The sequence below is a fragment of the Podarcis erhardii genome, assembly GCF_964252035.2.
Source record: "Podarcis erhardii genome assembly, chromosome: Z".
In the NCBI taxonomy this organism is placed as follows: Eukaryota; Metazoa; Chordata; class Lepidosauria; order Squamata; family Lacertidae; genus Podarcis; species Podarcis erhardii.
This window is the reverse complement of record NC_138504.1, coordinates 38,151,451-38,176,059: the sequence shown is the minus strand read 5'-3', so window position 1 is coordinate 38,176,059 and position 24,609 is coordinate 38,151,451. Positions and strand designations below refer to the sequence as shown.

At 45.2% G+C, this 24,609-nt stretch overlaps 2 protein-coding genes and 1 long non-coding RNA gene across 6 annotated transcripts in view; 1 reads left to right on the top strand and 2 right to left on the bottom strand.

The window, feature by feature from the left end:
- Window positions 1-7,698, bottom strand: part of LOC309333689 (FK506-binding protein 15-like) — a 78,142-nt gene extending 70,444 nt beyond the window's left edge. Inside the window, exons 1-5 of one of the 4 annotated variants that reach the window (XM_081847369.1) lie at window positions 7,505-7,698; window positions 5,610-5,719; window positions 5,143-5,263; window positions 4,025-4,094; window positions 2,473-2,547 (exon numbers count right to left, since the gene is read on the bottom strand). In XM_081847369.1, coding sequence (XP_081703495.1) covers window positions 2,473-2,547; window positions 4,025-4,094; window positions 5,143-5,263; window positions 5,610-5,719; window positions 7,505-7,650 — 522 coding nt within the window. In that variant the 5' untranslated portion in view covers window positions 7,651-7,698. The remainder of the gene's footprint in view (window positions 1-2,472; window positions 2,548-4,024; window positions 4,095-5,142; window positions 5,264-5,609; window positions 5,720-7,504) is intronic. The other 3 variants (XM_081847368.1, XM_081847367.1, XM_081847366.1) reach the window with 3 other exon arrangements.
- Window positions 7,699-7,934: 236 nt separating this feature from the next.
- The window catches only part of LOC309333700, a 22,625-nt gene continuing 5,950 nt past the window's right edge, over window positions 7,935-24,609 (top strand). The window contains exon 1 of the long non-coding RNA XR_014152674.1: window positions 7,935-8,000. This is a non-coding gene — a long non-coding RNA (uncharacterized lncRNA). The remainder of the gene's footprint in view (window positions 8,001-24,609) is intronic.
- Window positions 18,495-24,609, bottom strand: part of LOC309333698 (uncharacterized protein) — a 25,867-nt gene continuing 19,752 nt past the window's right edge. Inside the window, exons 13-18 of the mRNA XM_081847389.1 lie at window positions 23,900-24,071; window positions 22,728-22,864; window positions 21,871-21,978; window positions 20,155-20,750; window positions 19,822-19,924; window positions 18,495-19,021 (exon numbers count right to left, since the gene is read on the bottom strand). Coding sequence (XP_081703515.1) covers window positions 18,941-19,021; window positions 19,822-19,924; window positions 20,155-20,750; window positions 21,871-21,978; window positions 22,728-22,864; window positions 23,900-24,071 — 1,197 coding nt within the window. The 3' untranslated portion in view covers window positions 18,495-18,940. The remainder of the gene's footprint in view (window positions 19,022-19,821; window positions 19,925-20,154; window positions 20,751-21,870; window positions 21,979-22,727; window positions 22,865-23,899; window positions 24,072-24,609) is intronic.

The window sequence follows — 24,609 nt, the reverse complement described above, 5'->3', positions numbered from 1 at the left end:
AGAGACGACTCCATTCATGTCACCCATCATTATAATTTTAAAGTCCAAAAAGTCCATTAAAGTCTCATGCAACTTCTTGAAGAATTCAGCCTTCCCCTCATTTGGTGCATAAACTCCAACAATCAATATTTTTTCTCCATAAATTTGGATTTCCACTGCCAGGTATCTTCCTTGGTCATCCTTAAAGATCAATTTTGGTTCAAATTTTTCCTTGACATAAATCACAACTCCTCTTTTCTTGACTCTATCTGATGATATAAATTCTTGTCCTAGTCTCTTGTTTGTTAAAAGTTTTCTATGTATCCTGGCAATGTGAGTTTCTTGTAAACAGATTACGTCTAGATGTTCCTTCTTTAATAAATGAAATACTTGGCCCCTTTTTCGAGGGTGGTTCAAACCATTGCAGTTCCAACTGAAGAGTTGCAGAGACATTTTGGTTACTGGGTAGACCTTCCACCGACTGCACCAAGTTGTTGTTCCTCCTCGGTCGGTGCTCGGTTCAGTCCAAATGATAGATTTGAGATGTCCGGTACTTCCTCCTCGTTGACAGTTCCTTTCTGAAGATCCTCTTGATTTCTTTCCAAAAAGAACTCTTTATCCTGGTTTGTTTTTATTTTAATTTTCTTCCCTTTGTAGCTAAAGGACAGCCCTTGTGGAAATTCCCACCTGAATGGGATATTATTCTTCTTAAGTAGATCAACTAGTTCTTTAAATTGAGATCTAACCTCCAAAAAGTATTTAGGAATATCCTTGAAGATTTGAATCTGAGAATTTTTAATGACCAAGGCCTTCTGGAAATGTAGGTTCAATATTTTGTCTCTTTGTTCCTTTGATCCTAAGGTAATTAAACAATCTCTTGGCTTCTTCCCTTGCTTCCTGCCAATCCGAAAGGCTGAGGTTATCATAAATTCATCTTCCTCTCCATCTAGCTCATCATTCCAGAAGTCTTGAAATTTGTCTGTAAGGAATTCCCCGAGCTTGTCCTCTTCCTCTTCTGGAACCAGTCTTAATTTCAGATTCTTACTTTTCCTTTCCAGTTCTAGTAGGGCTAATGCTGAATCATGTTCATGTACTTTTTTTACAATAGGCGCAAACTTTCCTTTGGTTTCTTCAGCGGTGGACCTAGCACTCTCAGCTATTCTCCTTGTTTCCGTAGATTCTTGAACCAAACGGTTTATAGAATCTGTATTAGATGAAATTGTTGTTGTATTCAGGTCTAGTCTTGTTGTCAACTCCGTCAATTTCTTTGAGTTCTCTGTAGACTGTTTAGTGAGTTCTGCAGATTGCTTGGTAAGTACTTCTAGTGACTGATTTATTTTAAGCAGGGCCTGTGTCATTGACTCCATTGATGCTGCTGTTATTTTTTCTTGTGCAGCTGCTGCTCCTGATAAGGAGCCTCTTTTTTGTGCTTGTTTTTGAGCCTGCTTTGTTTTGCTTCTTGTTGAAATCTCTTCTGGCGGGTTGCTCATAACTCAAGGTCATTCGCACAGGAAAGTTGCAAGTGGAAAATCCCACTGGATACTCCGTAATGTAACTAAAGCCCTCTAGAGGAGGAAATTGTAACCGTCCAAAGGCACCCAGAACAAAGAAACAGAAAGTCCAAAGGCAAAAGTCCCATTAAAAGTCTTTAGTTTGTAGCACTTTACTGTTAAAATTGTAATCCACCAAAGTCCCGAGTATGTTTCAAAATAAGTCTTATTTTGTAGCCGCTGTCCTTTGACAGCTCACTTGACAGTTCCTTTTTTCAGGCGATCGCTGCTCCGGCAGCCTGGCCAGAAGTATCAGCAGCAGAGGTTTTTTATTCCTTATCCCTTTCTTTTGCAGGTTAAATTAATTCTGTTTCCTCCCCCCCTTCTCCTGCACAACAGGGGGGAGATCCTTTCGATGTCTGGTTTAATAAGAGTTAAAAGGAAAGTCCATTTAAACACAGCTTAGTCTTTTCATTGCTCCACTAATCATGCAGTTCCGGGAGGCTGACTTCCTTAATTTTGCCTTCCCGTTTTCAGCCAAATCTTCTAAATTTTTTAAGTCCCGTCTTACTTTTGCAGTCTTACTCACGGGTATTGTTGTTGCCAATCGTTGATTTCAGAAAGGAATCGGCGCTCTCCGTTAATGGCGACGCGGCTTCACTCCGTAAGCTGGGTGGCGATCCTCAGCACCGCGCTCACCCCGATGCCGCTCCGGAGCCTTTAAAAAGGCTCTTTCACGATGCCGGGGGGGCGCAAAGGTGCCCACCGAATCTCCTTGCTCACAGGCTTCAGCGCCTGTGATTTTAGGGGTCCCCCGCTTGCCGTAGCGGGTAAGACCCGAACTTACGGAGCAGTCCTGCCTCGGAGCTTGAGGCTAGGACCGCCATCAAACGCTGGCGCCGACCGGAAGTCTGGAATGCATTGTGCATTTCAAACCACCAAAGAATTCTGCTTAGCTTCAGCCTATGCCATGGTCCTTGCAGGTCTTAACGTCAAAGCTTACCGTGAATACAAAGCAAGCATGGATGCTGGCGGTCGCAATCTGCTGCAGCTGGCTGATATAAAGAAGCACTTTGTACTGGATTCCACAAGAGACGGAAGGACAGAAGAAAACAAGAGCAAATGTGAGGAATCAAAAACTACGGGGCTGGCTGTTTTCAAAAGCACCTGGAACTCTTCTTATACCAGGTAGCATTTCCACAGCACCCCAAGAGCCAAATGACATATTAAAATATAAATACATCAGAGGTGTTCATCGTAGGAATTGCTTTGGTTGCAGGTGCCAGGCTTAGTTACATGTGGAGTGCCTTCGTTACAGTGGAGCAGGCATGGGGAGCCTTTGGTGCTGAGCTTCAACACCCATTGGCTCTTGCCAGCATGGCCAGTGGAGAGGGGTGATGGGAGCTGTCGTTCAGCGACATTTGGAGGACCAAAGGCTCCCTACACCTGGAGAAACCAAGGGGTGAGATCTGTCCTTTTCCACCCAATCAGCTAAACAGGAATGACAGCCCAGTGTTTTATCCTGTCCTCACCACCCTCACCTGCAACGGCGCAGTAGGACAAGGCAATCATACCAGAGTCTTCCTGGAATAAATGCATATGTTTCCTGACATATTTTATCTGTTTATTGTAAAACACCTGTGAATCCTTTCATAGCAAAGTGGGGCAGAACAAACCACTGAAGAGCTACTGACTGAGCTGAAATGGACAGAGGCTGGAAAAACTGAATCCCTTTTCCAACATAAGCTGCTGAAACCCCCTTCCTTTTTTGAGTGAGGCAGAGAACGTTTATTGATTTGTCAAGGCACAACAAAGTTACCGTCTCACCTCCCTCTATTTACTCTGCACACAATACCCCCTAGGCCCTTCTTTTGTCAAGATGCTAGTCCACATGGTTCTGGTTAAATAAGAGCACAGGGAGCTGCCTTGGACTGAATCAAACCACTGGTCTCTCTAGCTCAGGACTGCCTACTCTGACTGGCAGCAGTGTCCCTAACCCTACCCAGAGGAGCTAGCAATTGGATTTGGATTTGGGAGCGATTGGATTTTGGGAGCTTCTGTCTGCAAAGTGGATGCTTTGCAAAGTGGATTTGGGAGCTTCTGTCTGCAAAGTGGACAGCCCCTTCCCTGCTGCGAATACTTTTTGTAGACCGGCAGCAGTGTCCCCAGCCCTTCCCATAGGAGCTAGCAATTGGATTTGGGAGCTTCTGTCTGCAAAGTGGATGCTGTGTTACTGAGCGACAGCCCCTTCCCTGCTGAGAATACTTTTTGTAGAGAAGTGAGGTCAGAATAAGAACAATGGGAGCTATAACCCTTGTGAGCTGATTGGGCAGAAAGAGACAGGAGCCAAAACAGCACCTTTGCTTTTTCCAGAGTATGACATCATCAGAAAACCAGGATTCAGAGAAAGGGAAGCATTTCCTTAGCCCAACGTACATCAACCCGGTATCCTCCAGATGTTTAGAACCAACAGCAGCTGTAGTCCAAAATATCAGGAGGACAGCAGGTTGACAGAAGGCCAGGCTACTTCAAGACACCACACCTCCTCCTCTTACCTCCTTGGTTGCACTGCTGCCCACTACAGCTGCTCCATACTTGCCATGTTTCACATATTTCCCATTGGTACTGGAATGAGAAGAGAACACCTCTTAGCTTCCCACAATTGTTGCCACCATGCCAACCCCATGGGTTATATTTAGCAGCTCTTTACAAAGACTTCCCAGGGGTTGTTTGATTCCCATCAGCCTAGGCCATCTGGCCAGCGGTGAGGGGCGATGTGGGGGGTGAGCAGTAGCAGCCCAGCAACATTTTATCAGCCCACAAGCTCCCCATCCCAGGAAGTCTCTATCCTCATGTCAGTTCAGTGTTGGCTGGTGCCTCATTGGGGTGAATGCAGGGAGCCCAACTCTAGGTGGCACCAGAGCCAACGACAAGAAGGGCCAGCTAAGTCTAGGGCTATCCCCATCCTCCTCCCTGCTGTGTTCTACCATGGCAGCATGGAGACTGAGAGGGAAGAGGAAGCTGACAGGCAGTCCTGCCCTCAGGATCGGTTGGACGTAAGAAGGCAGGCAGGTGGGAGCCAGCTGAGGGCAGAATGAGGGGGCGTCTTCCTACTGGACCTGCTTTCAGTGGTGTGCATAAGGCAAGGAAATCAACAGCACATTGAGCCAGAGTCAATGATATCCACAGCCTGATTGGCTGGAAGTAAAAAAACAACAACAGGCAGGTGGGGGCAGGCTGAGGTTGGGGAGGCGGTGCCCCATTCGCCCCAATTCACCGCCCCCACACTGTTTCACCACCTCCATCGTCCAGCCCAGACACTGAGGTCCAGCCCCGAGGCCATTCTGGTAGTACCCTCGCTGTGAGAAGTGAGGTTACAAGGGAACCAGACAGAGGGCCTTCTCGGTAGTGGCACCTGCCCTGTGGAACACCCTCCCAGCAGATGTCAAGGCAATAAGGCAATGAGCAACTATTTTACTTTTAAAAGACAACTGAAGGTGGTCCTGTTTAGGGAAGTTTTTAATGTCTGATGCTGTACTGTTATTATTACTATTCAGCTGCACCTCTTTTCAAACAAGCCAGGCAAGATCGAGAGATGATTGCAAAAGATGTGAGCACAGGACTTGGGTAGCAAGAACACACTGCAGCTCATCCCCTCTACTGTAGTACTCACAACAAATATGCATGAACAACTGTAGTGAAGAAGACTGACCGCACTGCTGCAGTGGGCGCAGGAGCAGCAGCGGCCGCAGGAGCAGCTGCAGGAGGATGCTTCTGGGTAGACAGACCTGCAGCTGGAGCAGCACATGAGAAGGGTAAGTGCTCTGTTGCAAACAGAACATTGCTTGCAAATATCAGGCCAAGTTAGCTCCCTTGTCTTGGGACCAAGCCAGTTGCTCAGATTAATGAAAAACAGGAAGTTGCCTTGTATGGCGTCAAACCACTGGGTCCATCTACCTCAGTGCGGCGAATACAGACCACCAGCACCTTTCTGGGGCCCCAGGTCAGGGGTCCCTCCCCAGCACTACTCAGGAGTTGACTAACCGAGTTGATTCTGTGGGGCTTCAGAACCAAAGGTTGGACTAGATGGTCCACAAGGGCTCTTCTTATGTTCCTAGGCATTGTGAACAGTTTACTTACTGGTAGCTAGTTGACCTTTTTTAGGCTGCTTGGGTGACATGTATTGGAAGAGCACATTTCCAGATTCTGTAGTTGTCTGATCCTGTCCAAAGAGAGAGGCCAGCCTGGTCCTGGGCAGAGAGAAAAGTAACCATTCACTTCATTCACAGAGAGAGGCAAGCGGGTGGGAACAGAACAAGACATGTATCTGCAAGCACAAAGATGCTCATGTTTCACTGCAAGTTGGCGATTTTGTTGCAGCCTTCCCCAAAGACCAGAGGGTAATGGATTCAATAACTAGAATCCTGTCAGTGATTAGGATGTTGGCCACCCCACTGGGTCATAATGCTTGCCGAGGGGAGCTTTGCCCAGTCTCTCCTGGGGTAACCAGCCTGGAAGAGCTGTTGTAAGAAATCAATGCACACAACTAAAAACGTAGACACAATGTGAGTCTTCCCTAAGCAGAACTTAGTTGGAGACAATCCCTTCTTTTTCGTATCAAGTTTCTATAACCTCTCTTAAGAACAAAAGAAAAGCCTGCAGGATCTGGCAGTCCATTGTCCCCCAAACCTTGTGGGGGGCTGGACTATATTTTGAATATTGGGGGGGCATGTGCAGTTCTCCATAAATTTCTGAACTACAACTCCCACTGGCTATATGTCACTCTGACCTTTGCTCACTGCCAGCGTTGCCAAAAGCAGCAGTGCACTGCCCTTATTTGAACACCTAAAATGTCACAGTGTAAAGGGCACTAGAAATCTTTCTTAGGGTTCCTTTTGTAGAATGAATCTAAGACCACAAAACACCTCCATTCAGTCCTGTTACTGGCACCCGCTTTAGGGCAGGAGTTAGAATGCCAAATTGTGACCTGGGAGATCAGGGTGCAGACCCCCACTTGGAGATGAAGCTCACTTTGTGACTCTCTCTCAGTGTAACATCAGCACAGAAGAAGTGGAAACAGAAAGCTAGAATTAGGAAAAGGGAAAATATTTCACCACAGCACAGGCAACAGGCATTTGTATGCAAATCAACCCTATACATTCATGGGGAAGTTCAGTTGAATTCAGTGGAGTCTACCCCCCAATAAGTCTTGCTTTTGAAGAATAATCCTCCTTTCCCCATTAACCCTTGGGCCGAACTTCCTAGTCCCAAACCACTACTAAACGTAATGTATTCCCTCACTCTACAAAAGGTGTGGGGTTCCTTTGGCCCTCTGGATTGTAGCGCCTAACAGCACGTATTTGCAGACAAACCCCTCTGCATGTGCTCGGAAACACCTTTTGCAAGCCTGCACCCCCCATCCCAGCCCCACATGCAGCCGCAGCCCCACATACAGACCCAGAACCACATGCAGCCCCAGCCCCACGTACAGCCCCAGCCCCACATATAGCCCCAGAACCCCATGCAGCCCCAGAACCACACCCACCCCAGCCCCACATACAGTGCTAGAACCACATGCAGCCCCAGCCCCACATGCAGCCCCAGAACCCCATGCAGCCCCAGAACCACATACAGTCGCAGCCCCAAACCCACCCCAGCCCCACATACAGTCCCAGCCCCACATGCTGCCCCAGCCCCGCATGCTGCCCCAGCTCCACATGCAGCCCCAGCCCCACATATAGCTCTAGTCCCACATGCAGCCCCAACCCCACACACAGCCTCAGCCCCGCATGCTGCCCCAGCCCCGCATGCTGCCCCAGCCCCACATGCAGCCCCAGCCCCACATATAGCTCTAGTCCCACATGCAGCCCCAACCCCACACACAGCCTCAGCCCCGCATGCTGCCCCAGCCCCACATGCAGCCCCAGCCCCACATACAGCTCTGGTCCCCTCACACAGCCCCGCCCCTCACGCGGACCCAAAGACACCCGCACACCCCGCATCTCCCCCCAGGCAGAGAGGCGCCGCATTCTCACCCTCCCGTCGGAAGCTGGAAGGCGTCGTCTTCTTCTTCATCCATGTCCCCCAACATCCTGACGGCCCCTCGCTCCCCGCGCCCCTCGGCTAAGCCCGAGCCGGGAGGCGAGAGCCGCAAAGTGCGCGGCTGCAACTTCTCGGCCATGGCGCAAGCGCTGCGCTGCGGAAGCGAGACTGGCAAGCCAAAGCGGCCGGCGGCATTCGCGGTCCCCAAACGGGCCAAACTTGCACGCGGAGGGAAGAAACGCGTCCAGGGCAACACGAGCGATCAGCTGCTGCCGCAGCCGTGAATTTGGCGGCGGGACTCTTAAGTTTGACGGAAAGGGAGGGGGACACGGCTGGACCAATGGGAAGCTGGTTTCTGGGAGAGGGAGGCGGGAGGGCGGGTGACGCTCGCTCGAGGCTGGCCAATGAGGTGGCGCCTCCGCTCGCCGGGCGAAGAAGGGACGCGTCTGAGGAGATGGAGGGAAGGAGCAGAAGGCGAGGAAGGCGCAGGTAGCTAACTTCCGATTCTTCTCATTGTGCTCTTTACGCTTTGTCTGGCAAAACACATTTCTTTCTTCTTATTTAGCCTTCTCGTGTTATATCCATGAACTTTTACTATGTACATTCTCCATATTCCAAGATTCATTCTAGGTCTGTCAGGAGATTAACGTCGTCACTAATTTTTAAAATCTTCCTTAAATGTTATCCGATCTCGATCAACTTTTGGTATTGAATTTCCTCCTATTCTCCCTGTTGTTCTGGCAAGTTGTAGATCGTCTTTATATATATATATATATATTTATTTATTAATTTCCAAATAAAAAAATACATAACACATCACATTTCAACTTTAACAAATTTTTCACTTTTGGACTTCCTTCAGCCTCTCTGATAATCATCCAAATTTAATTTTTAAATACACATTTCTTAAATTCACTATTGCCTTTCAATATACCCTTTGAAACCTGTTTTTCTTTTTTGCAATATTTCTTTGACTTTTACAGTACTTCTTTAAATGCCACTAACGTTATTTCTCTATCACTTATGCCTTCCCAATAGTCCACCAACTTTCCCCAGTCCTCGATAAACTTTTGGTCTCGTAGATATCTAATCTTTCCTGTCAATTTGTCCAGTTCTGCATAGTCCATCAGCGTCATTCTCCACTCCTCTAATGTTGGTACTTGTTCTTGTTTCCACTTCTGGGCCAGTAATATTCTCGCCGCTGTTACTGCATATTGAAAAAGTTTATAATCCTTTCTATTTATTTCATTTCCTATAATTCCTAAAAGGAAAGCCTCTGGTTTCTTAGCAAATATATATTTCAACATTTTCTTCAGTTCATTATAAATCAATTCCCAGAAGCTCTTCACTTTTTTACATTCCCACCACATATGATAGAAAGTACCATCCTTTTCTTTACATTTCCAACATTTCTTACATGTTTTATACATTTTTGCAAGTTTTACCGGTGTAATGTACCATCTATACATGATTTTCATAATATTTTCTTTTAACGCTGTACATGCAGTAAATTTCATATTTTCATTCCATAATTTAATCCAATCGTCCATTTGTATATTATATCCGAAATCCCTGGCCCATTTTATCATAACCGATTTAACTTCCTCATCTTTTGTATGCCATTCCAGCAAAATTTTATACATTTTGGATAATATTTTATATTCGTTGTTTATTATTTCTGTTTGAAATTTTGACTCTTTCTCTGCATAACCATATTCTTTAAAGTCCTTCTTAAACATTTCATTTGTTTGTAAGTAATGCAACCAATCATATACATGCTCTTTTACCTCTTCATAAGGTTTCATTTTCCGCCTCCCCCCTTCCTTAACAATTAACTCTCCATATGTAATCCAATTTTTCCTCATATTAGTTTTTTTGACACTCATAACCTCTAATGGAGACAACCAGTGTGGGGGTTTTGGCTCGAGTAGGTTTTTATACCTATCCCAAACTTCTTTCAGCGATCTTCGGAAAATGTGGTTCTCAAAACCTAAATGACCTTTCTTCTTTCCAGACCATAAATATGCGTGCCACCCAAATCTATTATCAAATCCTTCTAAATCTAACAACTCCGTATTATCTAATTTTATCCATTCCTTTAACCAGCAGAGACATGATGCTTCGTAATATAATTTCAGGTCTGGCAGGGCGAAGCCACCTCTTTCTTTCGCGTCTGTTAATAACTTAAATTGAATTCTTGGCTTCTTACCCTGCCAGATATACCTTGAAATTGTTCTTTGCCATTCCTTAAAAATAGCCGTCCCTCTGATTACTGGAATTGTTTGAAACAAAAATAATAATTTTGGCAGAACGCTCATCTTTATCGTTGAAATCCTTCCCCACATCGATGATTTCATTCGTCCCCACACCTCCAGATCTTTCTTTATTCCATTCCACACTGGTATATAATTATTCTGATATAAGTCAATACTCTTAGGGGTTAACCAGATGCCAAGATATTTCACCTTCTTCACTACTTCTATTCCTATTTGCTGTTGCATTATTTCTATCGTTTCTTGATCCATATTCTTAGCAATTATTTTGGTCTTTCTCTTGTTCAACTTAAAACCTGCCACTTGACCGAATCTCTGCACCTCTACAAGAATAATTTTGGTACTCTCTAAAGGTTCTTCCACCGTTAAAACCAGATCATCGACAAAGGCTTTAACCTTGTACTCATTCCGGCCTAGTTCTACTCCTTTTATTTCCTTATTTTCTCTTATAGAATTTAGAAAGACTTCTAGGACCATGATGAATAACAATGGCGAAAGTGGACACCCTTGTTGTGTACCTTTGGTTATCCCTATTTCTTCCGTAGTTTCATTGTTTACAATTAAATTAGCTCTTTGTTCAGTATATATTGCCTTTATTCCATTAAGGAATTCCTTCCCCACTTCCATAAATTCCAGATTTTTTAACATAAAATCCCATGATATATTATCAAAGGCCTTTTCGCATCCACGAATATTAACATTGCTTGTTTCTCATTCCTGGCAGTCAGATATTCCAAAATATTAATTATATTCCTTACATTATCCTTCATCTGTCTGCCAGGTAGGAAACCTGCTTGATCTTCATGAATAACTTCTTGTAATATTGTTTTAATTCTCCTCGCTAAGATACTTGCAAAAATTTTATAGTCTGTATTTAACAATGAAATAGGCCTATAATTTTTGACTTGTGTCAAATCAGAGTCTTGTTTTGGAATAAAGGTGATGAACGCTTCCTTCCATGTTTCAGGGATTTCTTTCTCCTTAAGAATATTGTCCAATACTTCTTTCAAAGGTACTGACATGATGTGTTTCATTTCTTTGTAGTAACGTGCTGTAAATCCATCTGGCCCCAGAGCCTTCCCTCTTTTGAGTTCTTTTATAACTTCTTTTATTTCACTAATTTCTATTGGGGCATTCAGCCTTTCTTTTTTTCTGTCGGGATCCTCTGCACCTTTTTTTCTTTCAAATATCTTTCTCATATTATTCCTTTCTGTTCTTTTATATAGATGTCTGTAGAAATCCAAAAATCCTTTTCTGATACCTTTTGGACTGTCTATTTCTTGTCCCTCCACGATGATTTTGTTAATAGTATTCTGTTCCTTCCTTTTTTTGATCTGCCATGCCAGCAATTTTCCTGACTTATTAGCCAATTCAAAATTCCTTTGTCTCATTTTTTTTATATTCCATTCTACTTCTCTGTTGATTATCATCGCAAACTGAGTTTGTAGGGCCTTTATATTCTGCTTTGCTTTCACATTATTCGGTTTCTTCACTAATTTCTGTTCATTGTCCATTATTTGTCTTAGAATTTCCTTCTTTCCTTTTTCTCTGTTTTTATTCTTAATTGCATTTTGCTGAAGAATCCTCTCATAACTGCCTTGCTGGCATCCCATACTGTACTCATTTTTATACCTTTGTTAGAATTGTTTACAAACTAGTCCGTCAGATTCTTTTGTGCTTTCTCAACAAATTTTTGATCATCTAGGAGGTAATCATTCATTCTCCATCTGAACGTTATTTCTTCATATCCTTGTAACTCAAATTCTATTGGACTGTGGTCTGAAATTGTTCTCGGTTGGATTTCTATTTGTCTAATTCTTGGGGTTAATTCATTTGAGACCCATGTTTGGTCTATTCTCGACATTGATTGATTCGGGTCTGAAAAAATGTAAATTGTTTTTCCAGTGGGTGTCTCAGTCTCCAGATGTCAATTAAATTGCAATTTTTTACCATCGAGAAAAATGTCTTTGGTAATTTCCCTTCTTTACTGTGTCCAACCGCTCTTAGTCTATCCATTTCCATTGACACCACACCATTCATGTCCCCCATTATGATAATCTTTTGATCTACATAATCAAACAGTTTTTCTTCCAAATTCTTTAAAAAGTCTGTTTTATTTCCATTTGGTGCGTAGATCCCGACAATTATTATTTTTTCCCCTTGCCATTTGATCTGGACTGCAATAATTCTTCCTTCTTCATCTTTGAAAAGTTGTTGAGCTTCAATTTTGTTCTTTACATATAATACAACCCCTCTCTTACTTTTGTCGGAAGATATGAATTCATTTCCTAATCTTTTGTTGATCAAATTTTTTCTGTGTCTTCTTGCCACATGTGTTTCTTGCAAACAGATTATATCCAAATTTTTCCTTTTTAAACATTGTTCAATTTTATTCCTTTTATTCCTGTCATTCATCCCATTAATATTCCAATTCAAAATTTTTAATGCCATTGTAGCTCCAAATTAAATAAATGTTTTTAAATATTTATTTCTCTTCTTCTTCTTCTTCTTCTTGTTCCTCTTCTTCTTCCGACTTTTCTCCATTCTCATCTCCAGCATCCTTTGGTTCCACTCCTCCGATGGCTGCTCCTCCCACTGCTCCTTTTTCCTCCTCTTCTTCTGTTCTTAGTTCCTTATATTTCCTCAGGAACTTACTTGTCTCCTCTGGGCTTATCAATCTGTGTTTCTTGCTTTTATAGAAAAAAGAGATTCCTTCGGGAAATTCCCATCTGAATTCAATGTTGTTTCTCTTAAGAATTTGAGCAAATGCTTTATAAGGGTCTCTTCGTTTCAATAATCTTATTGGTATGTGTTATGGGTTTAGGGGCTGTTTGCACGTAAATGGTTGAGTTCTCAACTCATGCTATCTGTTTCTAAACTCTCCCAGTCCGCGGAGCCATGGACGCATGGCTACCTCAATCGCTGGCAGAATCCGTCAGTGGGCGCTTCCGGAATTTACACCAACATAAGAGTTCCTTAACGGAAACTCCTTCTGGATTCTCTGCGTGACAGTTTCCTACGCGGAGTAGGCGTCCCCAGCGGAGGTCCTGAGACCTCTCCGCTGTTCTCACTGGAAGTATCTTGGAGCCATCCCTCCGACTGAGTTTCTGCGGGAACTCTCTCTCTCTCCCCCTGCTGGTTCCTTCCTCAGCATCCGAGGCTCTCCTAGCCTCCTTGAGCCCTTCCACCACCTGACTCTCCGATCGCAGTTCCCTGACAGTATGTCTTTAAAGACAATAATGTAACTTCCGTCAATGTTCAATCTTTTTTCTCTGTTCTTCTGTAATATCAGATTCCTCAAGTCTCTGTCTCTAAATGTTATTAAACAGTCTCCAGGAAATTTTCGTGTTTTAACTGATTTTACTCTCATTCTGAATGCACTTTGAATTGTTTTTGCAACCTCATCTGGTTCCATCTCTAACCATTGCGCCAACTCTTTGATCAATTTCTCCTTGATATTCTCCCCCTGTGTCTCCGGTATAGCTCTCAGTCTCAGATTGGTTTCCCTCTGTCTCAATTCATTCATTGCGATCACGTCCAAGACCTCCTCCTGAGTTTTATTCATCTCTAACATACCTGTTTTCATTTTATCTTCCTCCCTTTTCATTTCCTTCATTTCATTTTTCGCTTTCTTCCACCCTTCCTCTAGCTTTTGTGTTCTTTTAGATACATCTTTAATTTGACCTTTGAGTTCATTTACTGTTTCATCTATTTTTTATCCATTTTACCAATTCTACTGTCCACCTGTTCTAATTAAGTTTCTATATTTTTTTCACTTTGTTTAATCTCTGCAAACATTTTCAAAATTTCCGCTTTAAACTCTGACTCTTGTTTTGACCTTTTCCTATCTGCTGGTGTGCCTTCACTTGTTTTCTTCATTTTTCAATTTATCTATTTTTAACACACAGATATCTAATTATCACAATCAACCATTTGGTAATAACAAATCCCAACCATTAACGCCCTCCCCCAATCCAGAAGGACAGAGTCACCAGTCAGCTAGAAGTGGGTAGAGATCTTTTAAAAAGTTCTAATTCAAAGATGGATTCCACTAGGGGGTGACACCAGGGAGAAAATAAAGCAAATTATATATCTTCTTGCCACCAATTAGGCTAATCCTTAGTAGTCTTCTGCCACCAATTAGGCTACTCCAATTAACAGAGGATAGCAAAAACCAAATCCCAAAATGGTTCAGAACAGGAACGCCAAAAATAAAATAAAAATAATCCTTTTGTAAAAAAGAAACAATTACAATCTGTTATTATCCAATTGTCCCAAAGGCTTCCCACCAACTTCAGTCCAGAGGTTTGGGAATAAGAAATAGGAGCAGAACCCCCACAAAAATTGGGTGAAAAGATATCAGTCCATTACTTTACATATAAGTTCGTATTCTATAAATCTGACACCAAAAACAACCGCTGGTAAAACCAAAGCAGAGGAAAAAAAACAAGTTGTAATTCCCCTGTTTAACCACAGGGTTCTTAGTCTCAAATGTACGTTTATAATCTCCAAACTTTTATAACGTTGTTATCTTGAGATTTTAAATTTCCCCTTGCTCCAAATAATAAAAATGTTGTGGACTGCCTGCTTGCAGACCTTCCCCAAAAGAAAAATAAAGAAAATCCAGCCAGAATTGCATTCAAATATCGCTTTCGATTCTTTTAGTTCACCCACAGAAACTTCTGCTAAAAATAGTAACAATGGAGTCCAGAGCTTCGTTGCGCAGATATTCCAAAAATGTAAACTAAGTTAAGCACAGACTCCCCAACTCAACATTTGTATCTTCGAGGACTTTCACAGTTCCGACTCTCACCCCCCCCCTTTTAACTTTGTTACAAAGTTGTTTTTTAGAAAGTTCCGCAAGGAGAGGAGAGATCAAAGCCGCTAGCGGCAACTTACTTTCCGTTTCCAGCTCTGCTTACAGTTCTGCGTCAAAGCTGATTTCAGAGGGCGGCTGACCTCCATAATTTTCACTTTTACTCCGAATCCTTCCTTAGCCAAATTAATCCTTTCGATTGATCAATTAGGGTCCGAATTTCTTTTGTTTTGAGAATTGAGCACTTTCCCTGCAAGCTCGGGGCTTCGCTTTCCGAAGGTAGCAATGGCTTCCCTTCAGCCCGGTTCCCTGCCCGCCGTTCTCTTCGCTCCAAAAGGAGTTACCTGATGGCCAGACAATCAGCGTTTCGGCATCCGCGGGAACCAGAACTCCTGGACATCCACCAGCGAGTGTTTTCGGGGGCTACTGCGCCCTGTAGCACCCCCTTTTCCCTTCGAAAAGCTCGGGATTCTCCTAGCGGAAAAATCCCCGCTTGCGCTGGGTTTGGGCTCAACCGGAAGTCTCCCCTAAGTTGTAGATCTTCTATCATTTTTGCTTGCCAGTCCGTTTTTGCGGGGATGGTATCACTGTTACCAGAAACAGTAGATTCAAATTCTTTGTACTCATTCAAATCCTAGCAGATGTTGGTTAGATCGGACAAATAGCTGAAGAGGAAACTGAGCTGCTGTAGCCAATAATGTGGGATTTAAGAGGTTTTTGTGGTAAGGGGGAATTGTGTGCTTTGACAATGTAGTGTGTTCACACCCTCAGTTGCTTTCCTGTGTAAGTCGCTTTGAGGTACCTGAATGCAAAAATAATGTGGGATTTAAGAGGTTTGGTGATGCATCTTACTCTAAACAGCCATGACATGTCATAGAAAATAATACAACTCTGGGATCATTTCTTGAGGTTAATTCTTGCACTGAACAAGTGGTGTGTGCCTTTCATTCCCACACATTGCTCCAGTAATGTTTGCAGCTGAAGCCTACATTTCAAGAAAGTTCCAGGAATCAGTGAACAGAAGCATTGCTGATTTTTCTACAGTGTCTTATAACGAGCTTGTAAAGCTTGTGTGGCCTGGGTAGCCAATTCAAAATTTGTGGTCACCAGAACATGCCCTTGCTACAAAGAGCCTACTGCACCAGTGGAAGATGGTGCAAGATGAAGGACAAAGATGCAAGGGTGTGGTGTCTTTCCCTGTCTCTGCACCTGCATCATCTTCCTCCAGCTCAGAGCCAGAAAGGTAAGACAGAGGTTTGTTTTGGCTCTCTGTTCACACCCAGCAAGTGCAGAACTAAAGCAAGCTGTAGGCTTCTAACCATGTTTGGGACTGTGGGGAGCGTAATTATTTCTATCCCTCAGCGGCTCTAATGTCAAAAGAAGGCCTCAGACTTCCCTCACAAGAGCACATCTGACTCCTTGCCCTGTTGAAGGAAGCAAGCAGGCCTTTTTTCTTCTAATAAAGAGTTAACTTCTCTTAATCCATATGATTTCTTGCTGGCTGGCTGGCTGAAAACCAACTACCACAGAAGGAGCATGGTGTGTCCTCCACCAAAGTACTACCTCTCCTCTAACACCCCCCACACTAATACCCCACACACAGGCACTGTCCAGGATTCACAATGGCACCCAACATCCAAACATCAATGAAGACCCCCCCACACACACCTTGAGCACTCTTGAGCTGAATCTACCGATCATATCTCTACTTGTGGCTGAACATATGCCACAAAACAGGCAAAGTCATGCCAAACTGAAATTTCAGTCTGCCATCTTGATTCAAAATGGCACCCAACATACAAACAGCAATAAGGTCTGCCGCCCCACCCTGGGAACCCTCATGCCAAGTTTGGTATTATGGATGGCGAGGTGTCCAATTGCATAGAGGGCAAATGGGCAAACCATTTCCCAAAATATCAGTCAGGTCAACATATTCCTCCAGCATGACATAGAAAAAGTGGGGGTGGGGGGAGAATTGGACTCCCCAGAGTTGGAATTAATAGATGGCAGAAAAAGCCAGTGTCTTGTCAATACATAATTCCATTTAAAAGCTGAAAAATCATGAGTCCCAGCTCTTGGGAGCAGGAAAGAAGGGGTTGGGAACGATTCACTGATAAATGTATTTATGCACTGGCTCTTGCTTGTGACGCTCAACCTGAACCTATGGGAATCAAGGTTAGGTGATTGTGGGGTCTCCAAGGACTCCCTGTTACACCTGAAATGGAAGGGTCTGAACTGACAACCCTGCTGAATAGCCTTTGCTGTTATGTAGGTTTAGAGTGTGTGACTGGTGGGGTATGTGAAAGAGAGAGAGAGAAGCTACGAAGCTCTTTGGTATGATAATTATAATGTTGGAAGCAGGGCTTTTTTCAGCTGGAACTTGCTGGAACTCAGTTCTAGCACATCTCAGGTGGGCGTGATCACTGGCAGGGGAAGGGGTATGTGGGTGCGGGCTGCCCTGGGTGTCATCCCTGTGGGGGAACATCACTGTGCCGCTTCCATGGGACACTCGCCATGCCTTCCTGGGACGCTCGCCGCCACCCCCGGGGACACCTTGTCCCTGCAGGTGGCTAACCCCATCCCTACAGGCAGCTAGCCCTGCCCCAGAGTGCACAGCACTAGCTCTGGGTACCATTGCCATTCTAAGAGAATGAGGGAGGTGTTCACGGTGAGTTCTGGCACATCTTTTTCTAGAAAAATGGCACTGGTTGCAGACCCTCCAAGTGTCCATATTTACCAGGGATGTTCCTGATTTAAAGATGCCATCCTGGTTTATGATTTGATCTTGGAGTGTCCCACTTTTCCTTAGGATGTCCCTATTTTCAATGGAGAAAGGTTGGAGGGTATGGAGTTATCCGTCCCCTGAGCCATCTGAAGGCAATCCTGTATAGGGAAGTTTTTTAAAAAAGTAATGTTTTATGTTTTTATATATGAGACTTCCGGCGTAGTGCGCTCAGTGGTGGGTCGAGAGAAAGTGCTCTGCATCAGTGGAGCATGCCCAATCACTGTAAACAGGAAATGGGGAAGAGCGACCCGTTTCACAACATGCTGTGCCTGTGAATACTTTCTTTATCCTGAGCAAACCGTTTTCTATGACTGCCTTTTCGGACTGATGAAGCGTGTAGCGAAACCTGTAATATATCCGGAGAACAGGTCTCCTTTTGCCCACTTGCGTTTTTCTCACCAGGGTGGTGGCTTTGATTTGCCTTCCTGTGATTGATCCATGCAAACGGCTTTGTGTTTCCAACTCAAGACCTATTGAAGAATATCTCATCCAGTTCAATCTTTGAAGAACAGCTTTGAAAAACTTTTTCATGTTCTCCAGTGTGCTACCCTTGCCATTGTGGCGGCACAGGGTTGCCATTCTGTTATTGGACTTACGCTACTTGTTGAACGGTTCACTTATCCAGTTTGTATAACGTTTATTGCACATGCAACTTGTTAAGATACAGTTGTACATTTATCCACTCCATGTTTACAGTATCTCCAGGCTTTGTTTTGCACATGGCACCTTAGTATGTTTGTTGCTTGAATGGTTACAAGTTTGTGGTGGTGTTGTTTTGCTGCATTATTATGACTGTCACCACATTTGTTACTTTTGTATATACTTTGTAGTTTTGTATCAGAGATGAGGACCAAGGTATCACCTTCTGCATATCCCGAGTTCACCATTCAACCTTTGGGCAAGCCACTCTGTTTCAGCCTCCCAACCTGAAATACGAAGAGATTACTAATACTGGCCTCCCTCACAGGACTGGTGTTAATTCTTACCATATCAGGTGTATGTACGTGAAGCACCTAAGGTGCCCTATAAATGGTGAGTGGGTTTAATCACACAAATACCCCTCCCCTTCTTGCCTTGCTAAAGTGAAAGAACTGAGACAACAGAGTTAATTTATTTTAATTGCACTTTATTATTATTTTCTTCAAGATCTGGTTTTGCCAAGGTTCAGAACTGGAGGTGAGCTATGGCAATAGGTTAAGTTTGGTTTCCACAGGGGGGAGCTGTTCAAGGTGATACCCACCGCTACTCCCAGCAGCAGCTGGGTCAAAAGCGTGTAGGGTACAGGTGTGTTTGGCAGTAGTGAATTAAACAGTCATGACTTTGAAGCCAGACAAAGTCCCAAATTGACATTTGCTACCGAGAGTTAGAGAGAGAGAGAGTCACCCCTCTTCCCGCCAGCAGCCTCAAAAACCACAAGTTAAGGCCACCAAAGCCCAAATGAGCAATCTGGGGAGGCCCACAGGAAAAAACCCAGCTCCATCCATCTCAGCCCCAGATCAGCAATCACTGAAGCTCCTGAGAGAAGAAAGTATTGCCATGGCATTTGCCAGGCCGCTCATCCCAGCAGGTATAGGTCATCGTTGTCATCGTCATCATCATCAAAGAGTGGGGTGGGGGGAGGCCGACCCTTAAGGCTCTGAAACCGAGAGAAAGAAAGGCAGGGATATGGCATCGCTGCTTGGCAGAGCAGGTGGCCAGCTGAACAGGACCATCAGCAAGGCAAGCGGGAAAAGGAAGACAAGGATGTGGGCTCTAGCTTCCTCCTAGTAAGTCGCAAGGTTGCCCCTTGTGGGACTCAGCAGGGAGGAAGAGGACAAAACTGGAAGTAGTTGGCTCTGCTGCCTGTCAGTGGCTATGGCTCCAGCTATTGTTAGTATTGAATAGTGGACATTGACCCTAATAAAGTGAACATGCCACAAAACCATAACAATATAGCGCCCCTAACAGCCAGAGGAAAGATTGGTGGTGCCCTGGTAACAAAACACCACCACTTTAGTTTATCAAACACCTATTGAGGGCCTCCATGGGTGGCGCTGTGGGTTAAACCACAGAGCCTAGGGCTTGCCAATCAGAAGGTTGGCGGTTCGAATCCCCACCACGAGGTGAGCTCCCGTTGCTCGGTCCCTGCTCCTGCCAACCTAGCAGTTTGAAAGCATGTCAAAATGCAAGTAGATAAATAGGTACCGCTCTGGCGGGAAGGTAAATGGCGTTTCCGTGCGCTGCTCTGGTTTGCCAGAAGCGGCTTTGTCATGCTGGCCACATGACCCGGAAGCTGTACGCCGGCTCCCTCGGCCAATAAAGTGAGATGAGCGCCGCAACCCGAGTCGGCCACGACTGGACCTAATGGTCAGGGGTCCCTATACCTTTACCTATGCCTTCCACCTTAAGCCATCCCAAATGGCACCATACACCACTGCACCCCCTCAAAGCTCTTACCACCTCTTCCTTGTCGTCGTCGTCATCTTCTACCAACAGAGTTCCCAGTGCAGATGGCTTGGGAGTGGCAACTTTGAAGAAACCACCCTTGTCCTCAAGAAGACTGCAAGAGAAAAAGACAGAAGGAAAAGGAGAGTGGGAGTGATGTAGTGGTTAACGGACCAGAATCCTGGGAGACCAGAGTTCAAATCTCTACTCAGTCCTGAAGCTCATTGGGTAGTGCCTACCTTATAGGGTTGATGTGGGGGTTAAATGAGGGAGTGGGAGAGTGCTAGCACTGATGTCAATGAATGGAGCAGAGGGTTCCTGTCCCCCTCCCGCCCTGGCACAGACCTGGAATCTGCTTCCATGGGGCTGGACGCTGGTCTTGGCTGTGAGGCTCCAGCCAAGTCCTGCTGGTTGTCGGCTAGAGGAGCTTGAGAGGTGGGGCCAGCGGTGTGCTGACTTGCCCCACTCTCCTCCTTGCCCTCTGGACCCGTTGTGGGCCCCTCCATTGCAGATGCCGTCTCATCCGCCGCTGGATTTGGAGGTGCCATAATGGCGGTGTCTATTGTGTCCATTTCTCCCTGAGTGCTTGGCCTCTCCTTCTCAATACTGGCGGAGAGCCTGAGAGGCGGCCTTGCAGTTTGAGCAGAGGCTGCACGAGTTTGTTCAACCGGTGCTTCCGAAAAATGAGCCTCAGGAGCTGCAAAAAGCAGACTGTCTTGGGCTCCTTTGAGAGCGGTGAATGGCGGACTGCTTGAGCTTTCCTTCAGATTAGCCAAAGGAGCGGGGGATGCCACTGGTGCTGGTTCTCGGAGAGAGTTGCTTTGGGGATCCCCATAAAGGGGTGCGGCACTTGGCTGCTTCCTTTCCGCAGGTTCTTCCTCCTCGGTGCTGCTGCTCCCCCTTTGCTCCTCCTGACTCTCCAGCAGCTGCAGAGTTGTTGTCTGGAACAAGTAGAGGGGAGGGGGGATTATTTGCCACAAAAAAGACTGCAGCCCCTGATGAAAGTACTGTGTAATGGTTGGTCTCTAACCAGGACTCAGGAGACCAGGGTTTGAATCCCTACTCAGCCACACAGGCACAGCTAAGTGACTTTCACTTTGTAGTACCTTAGATGCAACCTGTTATTTCTAGAGAGCTGGGCTTCACCCTCTTTGCTGCTCCCATGATTAGAAATATGGGGCTAAATGCCACCCCAATCTCTGACCGGTGGAAGATTCCAGGGGTCTAGGCACTTAGTCTGTGTTTCCTTTGGAAATGAGGCACAGTGTAGACTGTGGTGTCATAATGATATATAGTTTATTTACGCCTGAGCCTGTAATAGAGGGGGCCCCCAGCATACACTCCAAGAGAGTCCCATTTTTCCCATTGCTGCAACCTCTAACTCAAACTGTCAGTCTGCATTGTGCTCTGATCCTGCCTCTCCAGCTTGCTGCATTTAACACACTGAAAGCCTTTTTTCTTTTGATCACACCATAGCCAACTGAAATCCTAAAACTTCCTCCTAACCAAAACTTTGGCACTCTCTTCAAACTCACTATCTCAAAGCTCTGGGTGGGGCTTCACCCATCTGCTGGCTGGCAGAGTGTCTGTCTTGCTGATGGCCCATCTTTCTGTCTGCAGCACATACTGTATACTAAAATTGGATCGATAAAGAGGTTAGCATGGCCTCTGCAAATTGGTGAGGTGTTCCATTTTTTAAAGATGTTTAATGTTTGACTATGTTTTATATATGTGTTGGAAGCCACCCAGAGTGGCTGGGTATAAACAAAATCATCATCATCATCTTCATTATTAGTTCTCTAATGGCCCACCTCTCAAGCGATCTCCTCAACACAGGAAGCTGAGTCCAGCTGTTAAGCGCCTGACTTTCAGTTTCACTCTCCAAGCAGTGATTAAATTCTAACACTTACTAAACCCAGTAGTTATGGGCATCTTGCACCCAAAACTCTGGCACCCAAACTCATGACATTTGGAACCATACAAAAAGGAAGAGAAATGATAGATCAGTTCACTCAATTTCATCTTATTCAAGTGTCAGGATCCATCTGCCCTGGGCTGTACCTTGATGGCGTTCAGGACGGTACCCAGGACCTCCTGGCCGGTATAGGACTCCTCCAAGTTGAACTGGCCCCGCAGGCACTGGAAGACCTCGTTCATGATCTTCTTCACCTGGGGCAGGATGATGCCAAAGAGTCAGAAGGCAGGGAAGCAACACCAGCAAGGACAGTGAGCTTTCAAGAGCTTCTGAACAGCCAAATGTGGTGATGATTTCATTTATTCATTTATTTTACAAGGAACATACATTATCTGGATAGCATCCATGTGCCAAGAGATGGATGGCATTGCATTGTGTGACCTCAGTTCAGGAGCCCCTGTAATAATCAGTAAGCAGAGACCTACGGCAGACATGAGAAGCCAGCAGAGTGAGCAGAGGTGTTCCAAGGACAGGTGGCTCCTGCCCATTGAGGTGGGTGGGGCAGAAGGCAAGGAGCCCAATGACAGGCAGAGCCACATCCTGATTGGCTGTAAGGAAGAAGGCAAGCAAGTGGTGGCTGGGTGAGGGCAGTGCCCTGTTTGCCTAATAGACTCCACTCCACTGACTGACCTCTTGGGGGCCGCCTGCTAAGAGTAAAAGTAGGTGGAGCAACATACGTTAATTTCCCCACTTGTCCCTTTCAATCCTCCATTTAAGAATGAAAGAAGAAGCCCAGCCAGATGGGCGGGATATAGATTATTTTATCATTATCATCATAATTATTATTATTAGATCTTCCAGGGAGGCAAAAAACAGTCAAGGGTGCAAAGCTGGGGGAGAGGGGGAGGGGTGTGGCACTGGGAGAATCCTAAGGGTCAGAGAGAGTTTTCAAGGGAGCCACTTCTGGCCTCGGGTGATGACTTTTGCCACCCCTGGGCACTACCTTCTCCAGATTCTCCTTCTTAATGCGGATATCAGCCAGCTCCTCTTCCAGGGCTGCCACCTTCTCATCCAACTTCTTCCCACCCAGCTTCTCCTCCTGGTATCTGCTTTTCATGTCGTCAGACGATTTCTGAAGTTCTGTGGATGTGGGGCACAAAGCCAGTTACAGTGCATGCCCTTGTTTCCATCCACTGCTGTAGCTAAGCCTAAGTACAGCGCCATCTGCACTATATGCGTCAAACACGCACAGCTTCCCACAAAACATTCTGGGAAATGGGAACATTCTCTTAAGGGTGCTAAGAGGTGGTGGGACACCCCGGTCTGCCACCACCCCCAGCTACAATTCCCAGACTGTTAATCTATGTTGGAAATGGCTGCTTAAGCAGGGCTCTCCACTTCTACACAACTATTGGCAGCTGGAACGAACCACACTTCCCAGGATTCCTTGGGAGAAAGCCATGACTGACTGCAGTGGTATGATAATGCTGTATAGTGTGGATGGGGCCTCCGACATACAGGTGAAACTTGAAAAATTAGAATATCGTGGAAAAGTTCATTTATTTCAGTAATTCAACTTAAAAAGTGAAAATAATATATGAAATAACTCATGACATGCAAAATGAGATATGTCAAGCCTTTATTTGTTATAATTGTGATGATCATGGCATTTATAGACATATCACATGTTTCTTCTCACTCTTACACCGCTCTGCTCTTGCATGCAGGGCAAGGAAGGTGCAGAATCTGCACAAACATATTTTCTATTATGTTACATTATGTTAATGTTACTTATTGTTTGTAAGCTGGAGATTCATTTCAACAAAAAGCAGCATAGAAAAACTATCAATCAAGTTTGTAGAGATCAGAAGCTTGCCCTTTTTAAAAGGATGGAATTAAAGTCATGAGTCTTTTGGAGATTGTGTCTCTGAGTCTTTAAAAGCTACACTGCAGGAGGCCCTAAGGAGCAGGACCTCCAGAGGTTGCTGGACTCCAGTGCCCATCATCAATGGTTACGCTTGCTGGGGCTTATGAGAGGTGAAGGCCAGTAATATTTGGAGGGCCACAGGCTCCCTACCTGTAAGCTAAAGAATTTCCTAGGATGATAAAACTTCCGTGCACGTGCTTGGATTGTGCTCTTCTGCTATTTCAGTGCCTCCTCTCAGCTTCCCTTACCTGCCAGCTGTGCCTGCAGTTGGTTGACCAGGGCTTTCTGCCTCTCCGACTCTGTCAGGGCTTCATTCAGTTGGGAGTGGTAATCCATCCCCTTCTTCTGAAGACACATCAACCTCTGCTGGATTTGGGAGATCCGCACCATACTTTCCGCTAGCTTCTTGCTGATCCAGGCCTGCAACACAAAGGAGCAGAAGAGACAGGAGAACATATGGGGAAGGAGAGTCACAAGACCTTTTCTGGGAGGATACAAGAGCTGTGCTTTTGGAGGCTCCCAAATGCTAAGAATGAGTCTCCCAGGAAACACCCTGAAGAACTGGTCTACTGGCAAGGCTATGAGGAGCAGGGGGAGGCAGAAGCCTTGGGCTTTTTAGTTAGTTCAGGAGAAAGCATGCACGACAAAGGTGCATAAAATGGAGAGCAGAAAAGATTTCCCCAGAAAATTCAGGACAGACAAAAGAAAGGACATCTTCACACAGCAGAGCTCTCTCCCACAAGATGGAATGAAGGCCACCAAGTTGGATGGCTTTAGCAATGGAGCAGGAAAAGCTATCCACAGCCAGCAGCCACAAGGTCTCCCTCCACCGTTGGAGGCAGCATGCTGTTCCTGGGAATTGCAAGTGGGGTGAGCGCAGATCCTGCTTGTAGAATTCCCTTTTGGGACATCTGGTTGTGAGAATAAGACAGGCTTTGGGCCTGATCCAGCCAGGCAA